Here is a 16,056-nt window from a genome sequence, read left to right on the forward strand (position 1 = left end):
CCGATTTGGTTGCGACGGTCTGAACGATCGAGGTTGTAGTTCTGAAGAGAGGGAGTTGATTGGTCATTGAACGATGTGTCGGTGATCAAAAATAATGTCAAAAGAATTGTTTTTGCAAGTAAGGACAGTTTGATGAGTTTTATTGGATTGAGGGAGGTTGCATTGGTGTAGAAGCACGAAAGATGAGATAATTTGATTGAAGCGCTGTCCTTGTTAAAGAATGTTGAACTAGTGAGATGTTGAGAGCGACTGAATGGCTTCAGCAGCTGATTTCCATTTGAGGAATGGATTCCTCTCTCTTCCATTGATGTTGACTGTTTTGGATGTGTCAATGCATTTAATTTTTTCGCAGCGGATGACAAATCGAAAGGGTTTGTCAAGTAAATCTTTTGTCAATAGTTCTGCATATTCTGTAGCACGCTTTTTGTTTAAGTTGTTGAATGTTTCTTGTTCGAGAAATATACGGTCTGGGCAAATGTAGACAGATTTTAGTTCATCTATTAAGGCAAGTGGCTTTGCATTAGATAAGAGATCATTGCGGTGCTCATTTGAGTCAAACTCAATGATGATCAATTCATTTGTTTCAGCTTTAATTGCAGTTAAACTAATGTTGTTGTTGATCTTTTTTGTGAAATGCCCAACAACTTTAAAAGCAACATTATAGTTAAGTTTCTTAAGCATACTTTGAACTGAAATTAGCCTCTGATTATTGTCAAAGGATTTTGAAAGACCAACAACTATAGTTCTTTTTGATTTCGTTTCTACAATTTTAGCATTTTCGTTGACAGCTGTGATAATTGCTTTATTGGCTTCTAAACCGTGCTTGACTGCGCTTGCACAGTTAAGAGTTTTGGTCAAGCTCGGAGATGCTGACTTTGGCTGTTGAAAAAGATTTGCTTTTAGAGTAATATTTTCAGTTTGAAGAACAGATACGCGGGTGAGAATCATGCTGACTGTGGCTATTAAATTTGATATCTTAGCATCAAGCTTTTGATGATAAGATATCAAATGCCTTGGTTAAGGTAACCATTCAGCTTTGAAGCAGCTGAATGGTTACCTTAACCAAGGCCTGGCCAGTTGGCTGCTAGAGCTGCAAGTTAGTCAGTTGAATAAGGTGTGGTCATTATCACCAAGGATTTACAAATTGCTCAATCTGATATTTTATATTTGAGAAGAGAGCTACCACTCTGAATAACAGTGGATTTCCTCTTGGTCGAGAACTAATTACACATGGACTTATTAACACAAATACTGTAAAAAGTTTATATGTGTGTTTTTTCCGTAACCATACATAAATATATATATATATATATATAAATATATATATTATATATATATATAAATATATATATATACATATAAATATATATATATATATATAAATATATATATATATAAATATATATATATATATATATATATATAAGTATATATATATAAACATATATATATATATATAAATATATATATATATTAAATATATATATATATTTATATATATATATATATGTATATATATATATATATATATAAATATATATATATATATACATATAAATAAATATTTATATATATACCTATATATATATATACATTTATATATGCGTATATATATGTATATATATACACTTATATATGCATATATATATATGTATATAGATATATATATAGTATATATAATATATATATATATAGTATATATATATATAAATATATATATATATATAATATATATATATATATATATAATATATATATATATATAAAATATATATATTATATATATATATATTATATATATATATATATATATATATATATATATATATATATATAAATATATATATATATTTATAATATATATATATAGTATATATATATATATATATATTATATATTATATATATATATATTATATATATATAGTATATTATAATTATATATATATATAGTACTATATATAAATATATATATATATATATATATATATGTATATATATATATATATGTATATATATATACATAAATTAGTGCCCTGAGAATCGCATCGAATCGATTCGTGAATCAAATGTCGCTTTGATTCGAGATTTGATTCGAAAAAAATGATTCGAGTTTTTTTAATAATTTTTTGAAAGACTTCCAAAAATATCGGCAATTAAAGAATTATTTAAAAAAAAAGCATTATTCTGTTTGAATGCAAACAAGAAAATTGCACCATAAAGAATTCTGTTCAGAAAATTGGTGCTTAGATTTATAATTGAAAGTGGAAGATCATTTGAGAAAACTTCTGGATCAGGCTTAATTATTCTGTGCTCGGTGCTTACTTATGGGTATAATCACCACACCCGACCACATTTTCCGAGCTACAACCGTAACTACTTCTTGTATGCCATGCACACTTAAACTTCTTGTGATTAATTGGCTAGTCTTTTGCGCTCATAAACTCCAACTTTGTGTGAAATCAGCATACACAACCAACCATTTCTTGTTACATTGATTAGCAAGGCTCATAAAATAGTAGAATTTTTTCACACATCATTAGTAAGACAGGCTGCTCTCAAAAAGTATCAGATTTTTCAAGGAAAACCTGAGTCAACGTCTCCAATGGATGTGGAAACGCGCTTTAACAGCACTTCTAACTTATGAAATGGATTAAAAAAAATAATGTTTCTATAAAATTTGTTCTAGTTGAGTGTTCACAAAAAAAACTGTATGAAAGTGCCACCGCCTTGTCTAACTGTAACACAAGTGCAATTATTATCAACAGTCTTTCCTAATTTAAATGTAGTATCTGAAGCCACTACTATACTAAGTGCGGAAAAAAGCGTTAGCATTAGTTCAGTTTATCCATGCATTACAACTTTAAAAAATTATCTCCGCTTAATGAATAAAAGAGGGTAGGTAAATTTGTTGATGATTTTACTACCTAGTTGGAAATGAGGTTTGATTTAAGTGAAGACGTTTTTCTTACCGCTACTTTCTTAGACCCTCGACTTAAATCAGAAATGTTTCTTTTGGCAGAGATACAAATAGTAAAATCTTATCTAATGACATCTGATAAAAAAAGCGATTTGAATATTACTATAGTTCCCGCTGAAACTCAACTCAAAGTAGCAAATTTGTCATTTGAAGCAAATGGAATTTTTGATAAAATATTTGAACATATCACTAAAAATTGTTTCTACCAGAGAAAAGAATTTTAGATCAGCATTTAAATTTGAAACTACTGCATACATCAAAGAGAAAACGTTGGGACGTTCAGGTTGTTCTATTTTCTACTGGAAAAACAAACGTAACATTTTCCCTTTATTATCCAAAGTTGCAACTGATATTCTTGGTGTTCAAGCTACAAATTGTTCGTCTAAAAGAGTTAACTCTGTAAGAGGAGGATTGATTGACAGTAAACGCAATAGTCTTTCCGAACAAAATGCGGAACAGTTAGTTTGGGCTAGAAGTAACAAAAAGAGTTTGTTCAAATAACATTCTAATTTTGTAATATTTTGTATAGTATTCATAAAAATTAAGATAAAAAACTTAAATTTCTTTCAACAAGTAATTCAATTCGCGAATCAAAACAGGTCTTGATTCGCGATTCGATTCGAAACTGAAAATGCCGATTCGCAGGGCCCTAGTCGCAGGGCCCTATTCGCAGGGCCTATAATATAGTATATATATATATATATATATAATACTATATATATATATATATATAGTATATATATATATATATATATATAGTATTATAGTATATATATATATAAATAGTATATATATATATAGTATATATATATATATATATATATATATATTATATATATACTATTATATATATATATATAATATATATATATAGGTATATATATAGTATATATATATATATAAATATATGAATTTAGCTATTCTTATCATGTACGAGTTCTGCGTGATGGAACCTATGAAGAACAGAAAGTCTGCTTCAAAGCCTTTATTGCCTTGTTTGGCATTACAAACAGAAGAGTACAAAGCATCAAAAAAGCCTTAACCTCAACAGGTAAGTACCAAAATATAATTATTACACAAAGTATGCTTATTTAAAAAAAGTATAATTGTGATAATTATTATAATAGTTTTTATTATCATAATTATAAATTGTTGAAAAGGCATCTATACATATAGGTGTTTCTGTATTACAAAGTTAATCATGACTAGATCTGGTACTGCTAAATTAAAATATTATAACAATCAGTTCATGTTACTAGATGTAGTCACGTTTTATTTTGTATTGCAAAAATATCATAAATTGTTATTACTTAGATTAGCTGTAGACTGTAATAATACCAGTTGACTGTTTTTGTTTTTGTACTATGGCTAAACATCCAGTAGAACCTCTTTTTCGAGTTGATGTTTGTGTATTACATTTTTTTTTACACTGTCTAGCAACCTGTACTATACAGATAGTGCAATGCCAACTTATAACAGTTAAATTAATAAACTGCAGAGCTTAGACTAACTAACTATTAAGCACAACTTAGACTAACTGTGGTCATAAAGGCTAACTGTAGATGGAAAGATATTCACTAACTTATAGCCTATACTAGCACTACCACTAGGAGGATTAATTATGTTGTTTTTTTTTTTTTGAGTAAGTGTGGACTATTCTTATTTAAATGGGAAGAGCAGAGAAAGAGATTCTTTTGTTACCAAAATTTTGATTTGTGGCAAAAAAACTTGTATTCACAAGAAATTTATTTATTTAATAACAACAGGACAACAGTTAAACAAAAATGTGCAACTCTTACCACCCTCACCCCACTCCGCCCTCCAATCAACTTATCCGTTTCTATTACTCACACTTAAAAATAAGTTTTTTTTACAATAGGATGTCCTCCTAAAGATACCAGAGGGCAATATAAGAATAGTCCACGCATGCTTCCTGACCATGTGACAGCAGCTATCCGAGCACACATATCAAGCTTTTGTGGAAGACGTTCTCACGATGCGCTTGGCAAAACTAGAAAGCTGTATCTTTCAGCAGAACTTAATGTCAGCAAAATGCACGCCCTCTTCCGAGAAATACATCCTGACATAGAGATAACTTACGAAACTTATCGCAGAATGTTTGTTAAGGACTTTAATATAGGGTTTGGATACCCAAGGAAAGACACTTGTGCGACTTGTGACGAGTTAGTTTTAAAAATAGAGCATGTGGAAAAATGCATCTTAAAGAATGAAGGAGACGTAGATGTCCTACGTGTGGAAAAAGAAAAATTGACCAAACAACATGAACTTCACAAACGCTAGGCTGATACATTTTAAACAAGAAATTCGGATGCACGCAAACGTGCTCAAGCAACTGAAGCGGTTGAGGCAATATCATTTGATTATCAAAAAAATCTACCTATACCAAACAAGACGTGTAGTGACGTCTACTACCATCGCCAACTTACTTTTGTATCTTTCAACATTCACATGCTGTCCAAAAATGATGTATACATATATATCTACGACGAAACCAAAGGAAAGAAGGGTGCAGATGTCGTTGCGCCAATGTTGTATCATTTTTTTATAAATCATCTTTCAAGTAATATCACTGACCTTGAGGCTCTTTGTGATGGGTGTGCTGTACAGAATAAAAATTTCACAATCATCCGTTTCTTTAACACAATGATCCACACTAACAAGTGCTTCAAGACTGTCAAGCTGACTTTCCCCATCAAAGGACACTCTTACATGGAGTGTGACAGAGACATGGGCCTGGTAAACCAAAATGCTGATGTGGAGTTGCCAGAAGACTGGTGTAGAGTTGTAGAAGAAGCTAGAGCTAAACCAACACCATTCAATGTTATTCGTTTTTCTCGCAACCAGTTTTTGACCTTCACTGACCACATGAAACTAAACTTTAAAGCGACATGTCATTTTCCCACAAGACCAATGCAGGAAATCCTGTTTGAGGCTCAGCATCCCAAATTGGTGTCATATAGAAATAATTGGAATGGCTCAATGTAAACCGTTGTATTAGCAAAACCTCAGAAGAAGAGATCAATTCTTCGAAATCTTCCAACGCTGATCCAGCTTTATCCTACTGATCTGGCGATCAGCAAAGAAAAGTATAAAGATCTCCAGGTTCTCAAGCGCTATTGTCAACCTGAAAACCATGCTTTCTTTGACAACCTTTCAACCTCAACTACAGACATCATTGAAGGTTCTGAAGGAAGTAGCTTGGAGACTGATGATTAAAAACAATTAACTTTTAATTTTTTAACTAATCTTGATCACTATTACTAAAACGCATCTTATTTCTAGTTAATAAAGTTTAAGTTTCCCTTAATTTATTGTATTAGCTATTCTTCTAGACAAACAATAGATACACTCTACACTGCACCAGCTAAAATTGTAATTTACTATTTTACAAACATTTTTTGAAAATAAAAAAGAATAAAAAACGGAAAAACGATCAAGCGTCAAAAAGGTGTGCCATCAGTAAAACAATAACAACACCATCATTACTAAGTAACGTTGACTGTAAAACTTTTTTTTTTTATTAAAGACCTTGCTCAAGTAAATAAAAAAAAAAGAGAAAATAAAAAAAGCTTAACAAATAAGTGAGCTATGATGCTTTGAAGTTTAAAATCTAATTTACTCAAAACATTAAAAATGTAGCTTGATTGTTTTTCCAGTGTTGTCTTCATATATATATATATTAGGATTATGACTTTTTTCCAACCTCATGCTCCAGTACTGTAGTTTGATAAACTTTTACCTAAAACGCACGAAATAAACTGTTATTTTAGTTTGCTTAAAAAAAAAACGTTTCTCAGGGGGAGGTTTTTGCAATCCCAGATGAAGGCATGTATTTCTATAAACAAATTTAATAAATGTATATATATATATATATATATAAATTAGTAAAAAACACTTATCTAACTTTTATCTTCTACTCGGAGTTTCACCATTGCTGGATCATCAGGAAGAGTTACTAAATCTCAAAAAAAATTCAATTTATAGAAAAAAATATTTTACAGGAAGTTATAAATTATTATAAAAAATTTTTAATTACTATATTTTTTTGTTAACGGGAAGTTACAGAAAGTAATTATGAAATAATTTTCTTTGGAATGGGGATAGTTTAATTTGGTCATTTGTTTTTATTATTTTTTAAGAGGTATTTATTTTCGTGCCTACATTTAGAAATTAATTCAGATTTTTTATTTAATAAATTTTCTTGATTCAAATGAGTAATTATTTCAAATTTTTCTTGCAAACATAGCATACATTTTTTGGAAATGTTATTATAGGCAGGGGCAAATTTTAGAATAGACCATTGTAAATTAAAATTTTTATTTTTTTCTTTTAAATCCCAAATATATTTTGACAGCATAGTCTCTTTTGAATATTTTTTGTGTTTAAACGATTGTTTGTGGTTGGCATAACGTTTTTTCCATTCCCCCTCGGTTAAGCCAATATATTGTTTATCAGGGTTGTTTTGTGAGGAAACAATGCACTTGTAAATTACATTTTTCGAAAGGCATTTTCCATTTAGAGGGCAATCTATTTTTTGTTTACAATTACAATAATCAGTGTTTTTTTCTTTTATATGTTCATTTTTATTAATTAACGCGTAGTTGTGGCCTTTTATAATTCTTTCTAAATTTTTTGTACAACTATAACTTACTTTAATGGTATTTCTGTTAAAAATCTTATGTAATTTATTAGAGGGAGGAAAATGTTTGTCTACTAATTTTAGAAAAATTTTACCAATATTTGTTGAAACATTTTTGCTGTACGGGGGGTTGAACCAAATTATGTTTCTATTTCTATTACGCTTTTTTGCAATTTTCTTTTCAAATTTTAGTTCGAAATTTTGAAAGCCACTTTTTTTAAGGGCATCTTCATAAACGCGTTTAGAGGAGTTAAAAATATTTTCATTAGAAGAGTTTTGGTTTAGCCTATTGTTAATTGAAATTGGAATTTGTTTTATAATTTGAGGGGGATGGTTCGAATTTACATTAATATACAATAATTCGTCATTAGGTTTTTTGTAGGGCTTATAGGAACTTTCTGAGAGGTTAAATGTGACATCAAGAAAATCAACTATTTTTAAGTTTATATTTATTTCAATTAGGAAGCCAATATTTTTAAAAACTTTAATAATATCTTTTCTAATTTTATCGAGTTGTGGCCCTGTTTTTTTATGCATTATTATTAAACCGTCGTCGCGATAAAGACCTAATTGATTAATTTGGATTATTTTAGCAAGGGTATTTAAAATATATAAACCTACAAATTCGCAAATTTCTGCTCCGTCGTAACTTCCCATTGTTACATCAAAGCATTCGTGCGTGGTTTTTTTCTTCCACGTTTCCTTATCAAAATAGAGTAAATTTTTTCTGCAGTGCTTAATTATACGGATAGTGTCCTCAGTAATTTCTAAATGGGATTTTCCAAATTCTATTGTTTTATCTAAAATTTCTGCTGTAATTGAGGGGTAAAAATCAATAATATCAAATTGTATAAATGTGCATTCATTTTTATTGTTAATTTTAGAAAACCAATCTATAACATCAGTGGTATTTTTCCACTGATGTAAACCTAATTTTTTCCGAATAGAGTTATTAATTTTGTCTAGTTTTATTTTACTAACGTGCCCTAGTTCACTTTTTGAAGGTACTAGTAGCCTACAAGGGAGTTTATTTTGAAAATTTGGTTTGTGATCTTTTAGCGAAACAAACGCTTGCGCTGGTGCAACTGATTCAAATCTCGCATCTAAATTAATATTTTTGGCGATGTTTTGAGCTTCTAAATTAATGGCGTTTTCCAAGTTTTTTGGTGCTTTTGTATAATTATTAGAAATATTATCGCGCAGTATTTTTTGATGAGTTTCTGGGTTAATTTGGTAAATGTTACTTGTTTTGTCAGCAAAAACTAAAATATTAGGGTTCAATTTTATATTATTAATGTCTAATTTTAATTGTTTTTGGAATTCATTATTTATGTTTTGGAATTTTATAGTTTTAATTAAGTGTAATAAATCATTTTCAAAATTTTCCAGGTCAGAAATAAATGGTGGGGCGTTTTTTGTTTTGAATCCATAATTTTCATTCTGTTTTTTTTCAATTAAAGGGTTTTTGTTTTTTTCAGATTCTAAGAAAAAATGGGCTTTCCAACGAATTCTTTTAATAAAGTGTTCTACTTTGTCTATTAATGAAATAGTATAACTTTTTTTGTCTGGGATCGGGATATTTTTGAGAGAGTAAGTAAAATTGTTAGTTTCCATGTTTAGGTTAGGTAAAATACAATTAAAGAGTGCTCAACAAGTATAAACTTGGAGCTTAATATGTAAATTATGTTAGTGTATTTTACAAATAGAGTGCTCAATGTTCTTAAAGAACAGAGCAATAATTAATTAGTAAAAAACACTTATCTAACTTTTATCTTCTACTCGGAGTTTCACCATTGCTGGATCATCAGGAAGAGTTACTAAATCTCAAAAAAAATTCAATTTATAGAAAAAAATATTTTACAGGAAGTTATAAATTATTATAAAAAATTTTTAATTACTATATTTTTTTGTTAACGGGAAGTTACAGAAAGTAATTATGAAATAATTTTCTTTGGAATGGGGATAGTTTAATTTGGTCATTTGTTTTTATAATTTTTTAAGAGGTATTTATTTTCGTGACTACATTTAGAAATTAATTCAGATTTTTTATTTAATAAATTTTCTTGATTCAAATGAGTAATTATTTCAAATTTTTCTTGCAAACATAGCATACATTTTTTGGAAATGTTATTATAGGCAGGGGCAGATTTTAGAATAGACCATTGTAAATTAAAATTTTTATTTTTTTCTTTTAAATCCCAAATATATTTTGACAGCATAGTCTCTTTTGAATATTTTTTGTGTTTAAACGATTGTTTGTGGTTGGCATAACGTTTTTTCCATTCCCCCTCGGTTAAGCCAATATATTGTTTATCAGGGTTGTTTTGTGAGGAAACAATGCACTTGTAAATTACATTTTTCGAAAGGCATTTTCCATTTAGAGGGCAATCTATTTTTTGTTTACAATTACAGTAATCAGTGTTTTTTTCTTTTATATGTTCATTTTTATTAATTAACGCGTAGTTGTGGCCTTTTATAATTCTTTCTAAATTTTTTGTACAACTATAACTTACTTTAATGGTATTTCTGTTAAAAATCTTATGTAATTTATTAGAGGGAGGAAAATGTTTGTCTACTAATTTTAGAAAAATTTTACCAATAATTTACATATTAAGCTCCAAGTTTATACTTGTTGAGCACTCTTTAATTGTATTTTACCTAACCTAAACATGGAAACTAACAATTTTACTTACTCTCTCAAAAATATCCCGATCCCAGACAAAAAAAGTTATACTATTTCATTAATAGACAAAGTAGAACACTTTATTAAAAGAATTCGTTGGAAAGCCCATTTTTTCTTAGAATCTGAAAAAAACAAAAACCCTTTAATTGAAAAAAAACAGAATGAAAATTATGGATTCAAAACAAAAAACGCCCCACCATTTATTTCTGACCTGGAAAATTTTGAAAATGATTTATTACACTTAATTAAAACTATAAAATTCCAAAACATAAATAATGAATTCCAAAAACAATTAAAATTAGACATTAATAATATAAAATTGAACCCTAATATTTTAGTTTTTGCTGACAAAACAAGTAACATTTACCAAATTAACCCAGAAACTCATCAAAAAATACTGCGCGATAATATTTCTAATAATTATACAAAAGCACCAAAAAACTTGGAAAACGCCATTAATTTAGAAGCTCAAAACATCGCCAAAAATATTAATTTAGATGCGAGAATTGAATCAGTTGCACCAGCGCAAGCGTTTGTTTCGCTAAAAGATCACAAACCAAATTTTCAAAATAAACTCCCTTGTAGGCTACTAGTACCTTCAAAAAGTGAACTAGGGCACGTTAGTAAAATAAAACTAGACAAAATTATTAACTCTATTCGGAAAAAATTAGGTTTACATCAGTGGAAAAATACCACTGATGTTATAGATTGGTTTTCTAAAATTAACAATAAAAATGAATGCACATTTATACAATTTGATATTATTGATTTTTACCCCTCAATTACAGCAGAAATTTTAGATAAAACAATAGAATTTGGAAAATCCCATTTAGAAATTACTGAGGACACTATCCGTATAATTAAGCACTGCAGAAAAAATTTACTCTATTTTGATAAGGAAACGTGGAAGAAAAAAACCACGCACGAATGCTTTGATGTAACAATGGGAAGTTACGACGGAGCAGAAATTTGCGAATTTGTAGGTTTATATATTTTAAATACCCTTGCTAAAATAATCCAAATTAATCAATTAGGTCTTTATCGCGACGACGGTTTAATAATAATGCATAAAAAAACAGGGCCACAACTCGATAAAATTAGAATAGATATTATTAAAGTTTTTAAAAATATTGGCTTCCTAATTGAAATAAATATAAACTTAAAAATAGTTGATTTTCTTGATGTCACATTTAACCTCTCAGAAAGTTCCTATAAGCCCTACAAAAAACCTAATGACGAATTATTGTATATTAATGTAAATTCGAACCATCCCCCTCAAATTATAAAACAAATTCCAATTTCAATTAACAATAGGCTAAACCAAAACTCTTCTAATGAAAATATTTTTACTTCCTCTAAACGCGTTTATGAAGATGCCCTTAAAAAAAGTAGCTTTCAAAATTTCGAACTAAAATTTGAAAAGAAAATTGCAAAAAAGCGTAATAGAAATAGAAACATAATTTGGTTCAACCCCCCGTACAGCAAAAATGTTTCAACAAATATTGGTAAAATTTTTCTAAAATTAGTAGACAAACATTTTCCTCCCTCTAATAAATTACATAAGATTTTTAACAGAAATACCATTAAAGTAAGTTATAGTTGTACAAAAAATTTAGAAAGAATTATAAAAGGCCACAACTACGCGTTAATTAATAAAAATGAACATATAAAAGAAAAAAACACTGATTATTGTAATTGTAAACAAAAAATAGATTGCCCTCTAAATGGAAAATGCCTTTCGAAAAATGTAATTTACAAGTGCATTGTTTCCTCACAAAACAACCCTGATAAACAATATATTGGCTTAACCGAGGGGGAATGGAAAAAACGTTATGCCAACCACAAACAATCGTTTAAACACAAAAAATATTCAAAAGAGACTATGCTGTCAAAATATATTTGGGATTTAAAAGAAAAAAATAAAAATTTTAATTTACAATGGTCTATTCTAAAATTTGCCCCTGCCTATAATAACATTTCCAAAAAATGTATGCTATGTTTGCAAGAAAATTTTGAAATAATTACTCATTTGAATCAAGAAAATTTATTAAATAAAAAATCTGAATTAATTTCTAAATGTAGTCACGAAAATAAATACCTCTTAAAAAATTATAAAAACAAATGACCAAATTAAACTATCCCCATTCCAAAGAAAATTATTTCATAATTACTTTCTGTAACTTCCCGTTAACAAAAAAATATAGTAATTAAAAATTTTTTATAATAATTTATAACTTCCTGTAAAATATTTTTTTCTATAAATTGAATTTTTTTTGAGATTTAGTAACTCTTCCTGATGATCCAGCAATGGTGAAACTCCGAGTAGAAGATAAAAGTTAGATAAGTGTTTTTTACTAATTAATTATTGCTCTGTTCTTTAAGAACATTGAGCACTCTATTTGTAAAATACACTAACATAATTTACATTATATATATATATATATATTTAAACAACTTTAAAAAGTATTCTACACAATAGAGTGCTCAATGTTCTTAAAAGAACAGAGCAATTATATTAGTAATATAACTATATATATATAACTAATATATATATATATATATACATTTATTAAATTTGTTTATAAAATACATACATAAAAAAAAAGCGTTTCTCTGGGGATGTTTTTGCAACCAAATATCTTAACGCATGTATTTCTATAAACAAATTTAATAATTTCACCTTTCAAAAACATACCCATTCACTTTTAAGTGAAAAAATTGAAAAGTCAACTACTAATATTTATAAATATATATATATATATATATATATATATATATATATATATATATATATATATATATATATATAATATATATATATATATATATATATATATATATATATATATATATATATATATATATATATATATTTATATATATATATATATTTATTTATTTATATATATATATTTATATATATATATATATATATATATATATATATTTTTATATATTAGTAGTTGACTAGTCAATTTTTTTACTTAAAAATGAATGGGTATGTTTTTGAAAGCTGAAATTATTAAATATGTTTATAGAAATACATGCATTAAGATCTTTGGTTGCAAAAACATCCCCAGAGAAACGCTTTTTTTTTAACTTTTTTTCTTTGAAAAAAGCTAGAAAGGTAACCATTCTTACGTTTTTTATACATTTTTTATTGTTTTGCATAATACGAATAATGATAATCTGTATATAATTTTATGTATGAGTTGTTTAAACTCATTAAGTACTAATTGCTACTGCAAGTGTTATTTTTAATTGTCGTTTGCTGTCAAAATAATCGTGTTCAAATCAAGGTAATTATTTTGTGTTTACTAAAATCTACAATTAATATAATTAAAATACGTTATTTATGTGTGCTTGAAATGTAAAATAGATTTAATTTTAAGCTTAGTATGTAACTTATTGTAAATTAATTAATGTTTTTGATAGACAACATATTTCATTAAGGGAAATTTTTAATAATAGTATATTATACATTTAATAGTATATTATACATATATTATACAATTATAAATTGGTTATAAAAAGTGCTTAAATTATTCAATTTTAAATTATTTTCTAAACATTGTACTAAACACGTTGAAACAAATAAAAAAGTGAAAATTTACCTAAAGTTTCGTTATTAATGTTTGCATTTCCGTTTATTTGGTTATGTGAGTATTGAGTTTTCATAAACCTATTCGCGTGAATCCAAACCTTTTCTAAATTTAAATCTAAATGTAAAAAAAAAATTTATGTAAAAATTTCAACTTTCTGAAAGATACAATTTTCTATAACACGAAGAGAGTTTCATTTTAAATTTTCTTAAGGGAAATTAGAACTGAATAGATACAGCCTTGAAATAAGCAGTAATGTCCTTGTAAAAGTTTTATTGTAGAAACTCGTTTTATGTTTTGCCTTCGAAATACGTTTTGTAACTAATATTGTAATCATCTTCAAGAACGTAAAAACAATACAATTTATGTTGCATAAATAAAAAATATATATAAAGCTCAATAAACAACTCTATTTCCAATTATAGAACAATATAAAGGTGCAAAAAGGTAAAGGTAAACAATGGAACTAGGTAAACAGTTTTAATTAGAAACTTCTTTGATAAGGTTTTTTCGATGATTACGAAACACTCTAATTAGGTGGTTATATTTATCTCATGTAAAAAAAGTTAGTACTATTGTTAAATGACGTCAGTTAAATATTTATAAAATTAATTATAAATTATAAATAATTAGAAAATTTTAAATTTAAAATTTCTAAAATTAAAAATCTTAAATTAAGATTTTTAATGAACATAAAAAATTTATAATGAAACGAATTGTAAATTACTTTTGTAATTGTAAAAAACGAATTGTAAACTAAGCTAGACCATTTTAAGTTGTATAAAAATCTCATACAACCTATAACGTGAAAATTTGTAGATTGTATGAGTCAGGAAAATATCAAAATGAAAGAAAATTTCAAAAAGCTGACGTTTAAGGAAAAAAATTACACTTATAAAAGTTTTTAGAGCATGTAGGCACAGTTACAGTAAAAGAATGAAACTTCTTTGAATAACAACTCAAGCGAGAGTTTTTGTAGATGGTACATAAGGTGATCTTATGAACAACGACCATGATAGTACTTTTAGAAAAAAGAAAGAAATGCAACTTCATGACGATGGTAGAGAGACTTAGGTATGGCAGACAAAGCAGATCCACTAAGTTTAATGCATTTTTGGACCTTATCTAGAAGAGAAAGAGGTACATTAAAAGACCAATCCAAAATATGACAACAGTGTTCACAAGAGGGAAGAACAAGAAATTTGTAGAGGTAGAGAATAAAATCAGGAATAAGAAAATAGCAAGCACTATAAAGAGAAGCAACCATTGCAGATGCTAATCTAAAAAACAGTTAATTATATATGGTTTTGATGAAAGGTCAAAAGTGAATGATAGTTCAAGAAGACATAAAGAAGAGGATTCAGTAAAAGGGTTGTCATTTACAAACATAGAAATGTCGACAGAATCACGATAGTTTAGACAAATCACAAATGTGAATTTTATGTCTAATGGCTTTGAATTTACAAGGCACTGCAAGCCCCAATCTGTTGCAGAAATTAAATCAGAACCCAGATTATCTGCCAGTTCTTCGAGATTGATAATAGCCCAGTCGGCACAACTCGGCAATATGTTACGGGTGGTTTCTGTTGCGTGTTTAAAACCCGCTAAAACATAGAGAATAACACGTTTCAAGAATCGGTTTTCAAAACGAGAAATAAACTTGCAATATTTACCGAAACACCAACTATAATTGTGATGTATTTTATAGAATATTATGTTTTTATGGATGGTTTCACCGTTGCAGAATCGTAGTATGAATTTGTAACAGGTTTTTGTAATGGTTGTGAAACCAGTATGAAAAAAACGCGAATATTTAAAACTTGATTAACGCGCGGAAGCAATTAAGGAAAGTGGATACTGACGTAGTTTCCTTAAAATTTTATAAATATTGTAACCACTATAAATATAGCGGTTTTTTTTATGAACTTATTTGAGGCATTTTTAGAAGTATAAATTGAAGGCGAAACTTTTGTAGAGCAGAGTTTTTATGAGTAAAGAAGATTTAAAATTGCAAAGTTGTGTTCCCTGCAAGAAAGCTACAGCTGCTTCATTTTATATTTTCTTGAAGGTTCAACAGTATACTTAGAGTACATCTTGGGAAATATTTGTCAGAAAGTATATATGTTATTACA

The 16,056-nt window shown here is 27.6% G+C and overlaps 1 protein-coding gene across 1 annotated transcript in view; it reads right to left on the minus strand.

Moving 5' to 3' along the window:
- Window positions 1–16,056, minus strand: part of LOC136079122 (uncharacterized) — a 146,052-nt gene that overhangs the window by 70,973 nt on the left and 59,023 nt on the right. The window contains exon 7 of the mRNA XM_065794839.1: window positions 13,937–14,041. Coding sequence (XP_065650911.1) covers window positions 13,937–14,041 — 105 coding nt within the window. The remainder of the gene's footprint in view (window positions 1–13,936; window positions 14,042–16,056) is intronic.

This window comes from Hydra vulgaris, chromosome 04, assembly GCF_038396675.1.
Source record: "Hydra vulgaris chromosome 04, alternate assembly HydraT2T_AEP".
Taxonomy (NCBI): Eukaryota; Metazoa; Cnidaria; class Hydrozoa; order Anthoathecata; family Hydridae; genus Hydra; species Hydra vulgaris.